This window comes from Salvelinus fontinalis, chromosome 7 (assembly GCF_029448725.1).
Source record: "Salvelinus fontinalis isolate EN_2023a chromosome 7, ASM2944872v1, whole genome shotgun sequence".
In the NCBI taxonomy this organism is placed as follows: Eukaryota; Metazoa; Chordata; class Actinopteri; order Salmoniformes; family Salmonidae; genus Salvelinus; species Salvelinus fontinalis.
Genome location: NC_074671.1, coordinates 55,579,938 through 55,587,008, shown reverse-complemented (window position 1 = coordinate 55,587,008; position 7,071 = coordinate 55,579,938). Strand labels below are relative to the sequence as shown.

The following is a 7,071-nucleotide window of genomic DNA, read 5'->3' as shown; positions in this document are numbered from 1 at the left end:
TAGTCTTCCAGTATGTCAGAGGCTGAAATAGTGAACTCTGTTGTGAACTGGGTGTCTTTTGGGATCGATCTGAGAGTGGTCTGTAGTAGGTCCACATTCAGAGTGTGTTTCTAGCTCTAAATCTGGAGTGGCACACTAATCCATATAGGATTGGCCTAAAGCAGTGCACTAGTACATAGAAGGGCATTGCAGACACACATTCAATCTGTTCTAGTATGTCTAGATCTGTCCTGGCCACATTGCTCTTCATTCCATGAGTTCCTGCCCAGAGTTCTAACCTCATGTCGTCATGCCGCCCCCACATATTAGATAATGGGAAATCGCCTGTGTGTGTGTGTGTGTGTGTGTGTGTGTGTGTGTGTGTGTGTGTGTCAGGTCCATATTTGAGAAGAGGCATTTGTTTCACAGTTGTTTCCCTGAATTGCCAAACAGGCTTATCTCATCTCTCTCTCTCTCCATCTCTCTAACCCCATTTGGGTAAATGTTAGTGTCACAGTGGAGTCTGTTCCAAAGCATATATTTGGCTGTGTGTGTATGTGTATGTATGTGTGTGTATGTATGTGTATGTGTGTGTGTGTGTTCATCAAAGGGAGAACGGAACCCTATTATGACATCAAGGTCGATGACATCACTGCGGACTGGGTGTTGGTTGGCGGTCTGGAATGTGTGTGACTAAGGGGGAGGGGCTTTAAAGTCAAGGCTGGGATCTCATTGGCTATCGGCTTCGTCTGGGGTTCTGTAAATTTCAAGACAATCATCATTCAACACAAACATGCACAGACACACGGGAGAGGAGCACCATAACATTACTGTGTAGTTACTACTGTGAGCCACAGGGGTGAACCACAGGAGAGGGACATTCTGAGACTAAAGAGGCCATCCTACTGATGCTTACTCAAAGTATTAACTATGTACTATGACTAAGCATGCTACCTACTATTTAGAACGCACTGTTTAGTCAAATCTATCTATACAAAATTGCACAAAAAAACTAAACATGAAAATGTTTGTTTGACGCACTATTGTGTTGCACAATCGTGTTGTACCCCGCCATTCATTTTTTCTCTCCAACCTTAAATCGTCTTTATTTGAATTCAGTTTTAGAAGAAAACAAAGGAAAGAAACAAGGAGAGATAGAAAGAAGGAAGCCATGCGAACACAATAACATCTACTGAAGCCTTATCAACCTGGAAGTAAAACATCAGATAACAGAAGAAAAAAAATCGAAGTAAAAGTTGTTTAAAACAGACATACATTTCAAAGTAAAAGTCCTCATTGCGGCAGAGGTGTCTCCTGTCAGAGGCAGTTCCATCATGGCTTCTCACCCTGCCCCGTGCACCTAGTACAGAGCAGATGTGTGTGTGTTCCCAGGGCAGTGAGCAAAAAAGCAGATTGTTTGCATAGAGTCAGGCATAGCAGTGTCTTATAAACATGTGTGTGTGTGTGTGTGTGTGTGTGTGTGTGTGTGTGTGTGTGTGTTTGTGTGTGTGTGTGTGTGTGTGTGTGTGTGTGTGTGTGTGTGTGTGTGTGTGTGTGTGTGTGTGTGTGTGTGTGTGTGTGTGTGTGTGTGTGTGTTTGTGTGTGTGTGTTACTCAGCAGCATGAGTCTCTCTAAAGGGAGGAGCTACCAGTGTGCCCAATCCAGTCACAGCAAGATGCTCCTTATTACCCAATCAGATTATCAAACTGGTTGATAGGTGATTGATAAATTGATTGACAGTCGATTGTCTGGTGGGTGTGACCCTCTATGACCTCCGACCAATCATCCCTGTGCATTTGGGTCACACGCCACATAACCGAACCCCGTCGAGCCACAGAGTTACACAGCAACACAAAGCATCAGTTACATCATCTTTACACAATGGCTAGACTATGTAGAGTTAAATACACATTTACAATGGATATATAGGGACAGATTGCTGCTATTAAAGAAACACACACACCCACAAATACACGCACAAACACACGCACAGCTTTAAAACACCATCAACATTCACCAGTGACAAACTAAAGAATAATTGATGCTGAAAAGGATAATGACTAGATGGCAGTTAGTTAGGCCCACTGTTTTCATCTGTAACATCATGCTATTTGAACATCCCCTTTGGTGACACATGTAAACGCCTGCTAGCTTTACTGTTCTGTTCCACGTGTCGACAGGGTGCCTCGTGGCTAGCAAGTGTGTGTGTCACTTCTGCATATGTCCATTTTGGTTTTTACAGTAACATCTCTACCAGAGAGATAGTTAGTTCATAGTTAGTTCGTTACAGCTCAGTCTATGTACACTGTGGATGATTTCTGACGCAGCCTCTGCCATGAGAGAGCTCTTTGAAAAGTATACGGACGGAATATACAGGACATGCGTTTTTATCTTAAATAGAATGAAACATTTGACTAATTCTAAATGAATCAAACACACAATGGCCTGCCTTATCAAACTATTCAAACAGTAACATTCTGAAATAGAACACTGAATATGATGTTTATAAACGGAACCACTCCCTTTTCCAAACGTCACTCGTCTGTAAGAGCAGCCAGCAGTATAACTAGTGACCACCAGATGGCGGTGTTTTGCACAGAGCTGTGTGTATGTACAGTGTGTGTGTGTGTGTGTGTGTGTGTGTGTGTGTGTGTGTGTGTGTGTGTGTGTGTGTGTGTGTGTGTGTGTGTGTGTGTGTGTGTGTGTGTGTGTGTGTGTGTGTGTGTGTGTGTGTGTGTGTGTGTGTGTGCGTGTGTGTGTGTGTGTTTATTGACACATTTGAAAACAACTTGATTGATTAGCTGATTGTCTAGTAGTTGATTGTCAGTGGAAAATCTCTATATGGCAGTTATTATACACATAATACAGGAAGTATCTCCATATCAGGATTTGTGCTTTCTTACTTCTACATGTTAAACATGTTAAGACACATTATTGCACCAAACACAGTCTTTGGGATGACACAAACACAAACACATGCATACACAACACACACACAAACTCCAATGAAGATAAAAGAGTGGAAAACACGTTTTTTCTCCTACAGAGGGCTGAGAGGACAGCTGCCAGAGTGCTCTCTCGTTCTGTCCATCCTCTCTCTTTTTCAGTCCATCCCTCTGCCTTCTCTCCATCTTTCACTATCTCTTCTGTCCCTGTCTGTGTATGAAAGGAGAAGGTGAAAGAGTTTGGAGTCCTCCATCGCTTTAGCTTTTTACCAATTTCTCCCTGTCCATCCCTCTTCCTCTCTCCCCTGTCTCCGGTATATCCAAGGAGAAGGGAGCGGTATTCCAGGCTTTGGGAATTTCATGCTGACAGATCTGATATGAGCAGCTTATCCATCTTATTCCCAACCATCTCTCCTTGAACAGGAAGCTCCGCCTCCTCATAGTCATCATCAAACGTCCTGGGGAGACAACACAGTATGAGAGTGTGTGTGTGTGTGTGTGTGTGTGTGTGTGTGTGTCTTACCCCTCCTGCAGCTGTTCGTTAGCCGTCTCCTCCGCCACCAGGATCTCATATTCCTCTGAAGCGTATTTATCCCAGTCTGAAGGCTCTGGACACTCGTTGTCTATGTCCTACAAAACACACACACACGTTAGTACACACACACCCTCACTGTCTATGTTCTACAACACACACACACACACACACACACACACACACACACACACACACACACACACACACACACACACACACACACACACACACACACACACACACACACACACACACACACACACACACACACACACACACACACACACACACACACACACGGTCCTACCTTCTGCAAAGCGAAGGGGTCTCTCTGCTCGTGGTCCAGGTATTTCTCCAGGTTGAAGAACGTGTCGAAGAATATATGAGCCATCCTACACCTCTTCAGATCAGACAGGGTTATCTTACCTAAACACACACACAATATCATGTGTATCTACTACTGCACTGTACACATGTAAAGTGTAATGTATGAAAGAGAGGATAAGTTGGAAGAGAATGAAGATACACACACCTTGGCTTTCAGGTTTGACAAGGTCTAGCATCTGACAGAGCAGGTCTGTGAAGGGTAGGGGTTCAATGCCCATCCCCTCCATCCTACTACACTGCTCCTCATAGAAGTACTCCAACTCAAACATAGACAACACACCGTCCCCATCTGTGTCCATACACCTGAACCAGTACTCTATACTGGGGGACAGAGAGAGAGAGAGAGAGAGAGAGGAGGAGAGAGAGAGAGACAGAGAGAGAGATAGGAGAAAGAGAGAGAGACAGAGAGAGAGAGATAGGAGAGAGAGAGAGAGAGAGAGAGAGAGAGAGAGAGAGAGAGAGATAGGAGAAAGAGAGAGAGACAGAGAGAGAGAGATAGGAGAGAGAGAGAGAGAGAGATAGGAGAAAGAGAGAGAGACAGAGAGAGAGAGAGAGAGAGAGAGAGAGAGAGAGAGAGAGAGAGAGAGAGAGAGAGAGAGAGAGAGAGAGAGAGAGATTAGATCACACACACACAAATGCACATCTGCACACGAATGCACGCATGTTGCATACACACACTCTCTCCTGCTCACACACACACACTCTGCTGTGCTACCTTGTAGGGTTTTTCTTGTCTTCCTCTGAGATGAGGAACCAGCTGAACTCTGCATAACTCATCCTCCCTTCTCTCTGCACTGAGCTACCCCTGAGAGAGAGAGAGAGAGAGGACAGGAGGAAATAAATAATAACTTTACACTCAACCATTTTGCTTTTACCAGATATTGTTAAGGTAAGTGTGTGTGTGAGGTCTTACCGTGTAACAGCTCCTGAGAACAACCTCTCAATGATTCTGCTTGAGGATGCTGTCAGAGGAGAAGAGAGAGAGAGAGAGATGGGGGGCATGGAGAGAGAGAACGATAGAGAGAGATGGGGGGGCATGGAGAGAGAGAAAGAGAGATCAGTCAATTACTAATACCAAAATACTTTTCCAAAGCTTTAAGATTGAATACACAGTCATTCAGACAGACTCACCGTGGTCGTTGTAACGAGCCAGGTCCTTAGGGTCAATGTAAAGGTCGTGGTCCGTGTCCAACTCCCAGAACTTACAGTAAATCACATAGAAATGCTCATAAGAGAAATAATCTGTTATCTGGTTGATATCATCCTCCTCTTCCAACAGTGCCAGGGTCTGAGAGAGAGAGACAGAGACAGAGACAGAGAGAAGAGAGATAGAGAGAAGAGAGAGAGAGACAGAGACAGAGAGAAGAGAGATAGAGAGAAGAGAAAGAGAGAGAGAGAGAGAGAGAGAGAGAGAGAGAGAGAGAGAGAGAGAGAGAAAGAGAGAGAGAGAGAAGAGCGAGAGGAGAGTGAGAGAGAAAGAGAAGAGAGAGAGAGAAGAGAGAAAGAGAAGAGAGAGAGAAGAGAGAGAAGAGAGAAAGAGAGAAAAGAGAGAGAAGAGAGAAAGAGAAGAGACCGAGAGTGAGAGAGCGATAAATAGTTAAACGTTTGATTCTAAACTAGGATATTTCTATGTTTATCCTTCAAAGCTGGAACAGGAAGTGATGCATGTACCTGCAGGAAGTTGCTCCTGCGTAGTTCCGTCATGGTGATGCGACCCGTCCATGAGCGGTTGACCACATAGAATATCCGCTGAATCACCTAGCAGCCACAGGACATAGGGGAAGGGTGGTGAATAGTAGGCACACACTGACACACACATCCTTGCCTACTTCCAATGTATTTTCAGAGGAAGTGGTTAGGTGTCTATATATGGGTGCATGTGTGTGTGTGTGTGTGCGTGTGTGTGTGTGTGTGTGTGTGTGTGTGTGTGTGTGTGTGTGTGTGTGTGTGTGTGTGTGTGTGTGTGTGTGTGTGTGTGTGTGTGTGTGTGTGTGTGTGTGTGTGTGTGTGTGTGTGTGTGTGTGTGTGTGTGTGTGTGTGTGTGTGTGTGTGCAGAACCTGGGTTGTAGACTGTGGCCTGCAGGGGGCAGCATCAACAGTGTTTCCGTGACGTCACGGTACGCTGACGCACCCTCCTGTAACCCCCCTAGTACACGTGTTGCAGGCAGCTGCCGGTCTCTCAGTCAGTCTGCCTGTCTGTCTGCCTGTCTGTCTGTCTCCATACACTCAGATCAGCAGCTAAAGTTACTCCAGGAGAACACTCCTTTCACCTTACCTTCCTCAACACACTCTTAGACAACAGCAGAGCACTCCTTTCACCTTACCTTCCTCAACACACTCTTAGACAACAGCAGAGCACTCCTTTCACCTTACCTTCCTCAACACACTCTTAGACAACAGCAGAGCACAAGACTATTACTGTTGGTAGAGCAGACCGACTGTTGATGTGTTCATCTGCCTGTGATCAGACTAGTAGTTCAACAGCTGTGGTCTATGACGCACACGCTAATTCTGATGCTATGAACGCAGTGAATGAGTTCAGTGTGGAAACGTAAGGTTCAGCTTTGTGACTGTGATTTGTGGACTGTTGCATGTAGTGACCATAGAAAACCCTTCTAGTAATTTAATAGGATATACAGTATGTTATCTACCCTCAAAGTTCCACAATGGGATGAAAATGGCAGCCATTGTTGTCAGGGAGAAATCAAAACCATTCTAATTGGAATGAATGATAGTAGAGGCATAATCTGGTTTTAATTATGCAGGAAAATACAAGTAAGGAATGTGATATATTGGAAATTGTGTAATAGAATTTCTGTCAACCTAAAATATTGTCATATAATCATTAATACAGTTTATACAGGTTTTATACAAACGCTCTACATTAATAGCCTAAAAAATGTATGTAAACAGACCATCAATGTTTACATTTGTTTTCTTGGACAACAGAGTGATATTATATGATACAATATCAGGACTTGTTGCATTTACAACTTGTCTAGAGCCTATCATCTACTGATTTCACCCGGTATATGGCTGTGGATTGACTGTATTGTTTGAATGGAATGTTGGCAGTTAATAAACATTTAAATAATGGAATCATTCCTCTAAAACTGTCTAGCTAACTAACTAACAAAATGCATTGCAGATAAATTCTTCATATTCATGATTTGACACAATATCTTATCACACCACTAACAAACCATGGTTGACCAACTCCCTGAC

General features: G+C 44.0%; 1 protein-coding gene across 2 annotated transcripts in view; it reads right to left on the bottom strand.

The window, feature by feature from the left end:
- Positions 1-1,069: 1,069 nt before the first annotated feature.
- The window catches only part of LOC129859778 (serine/threonine-protein phosphatase 2A regulatory subunit B'' subunit alpha-like), a 59,881-nt gene continuing 53,879 nt past the window's right edge, over positions 1,070-7,071 (bottom strand). For both annotated transcript variants that reach the window (XM_055929884.1, XM_055929886.1), the window contains 8 exons: positions 5,518-5,604; positions 4,978-5,134; positions 4,760-4,808; positions 4,562-4,651; positions 3,992-4,167; positions 3,767-3,885; positions 3,448-3,554; positions 1,070-3,382 (listed from right to left, as the gene is read on the bottom strand). In XM_055929884.1, coding sequence (XP_055785859.1) covers positions 3,283-3,382; positions 3,448-3,554; positions 3,767-3,885; positions 3,992-4,167; positions 4,562-4,651; positions 4,760-4,808; positions 4,978-5,134; positions 5,518-5,604 — 885 coding nt within the window. In that variant the 3' untranslated portion in view covers positions 1,070-3,282. The remainder of the gene's footprint in view (positions 3,383-3,447; positions 3,555-3,766; positions 3,886-3,991; positions 4,168-4,561; positions 4,652-4,759; positions 4,809-4,977; positions 5,135-5,517; positions 5,605-7,071) is intronic.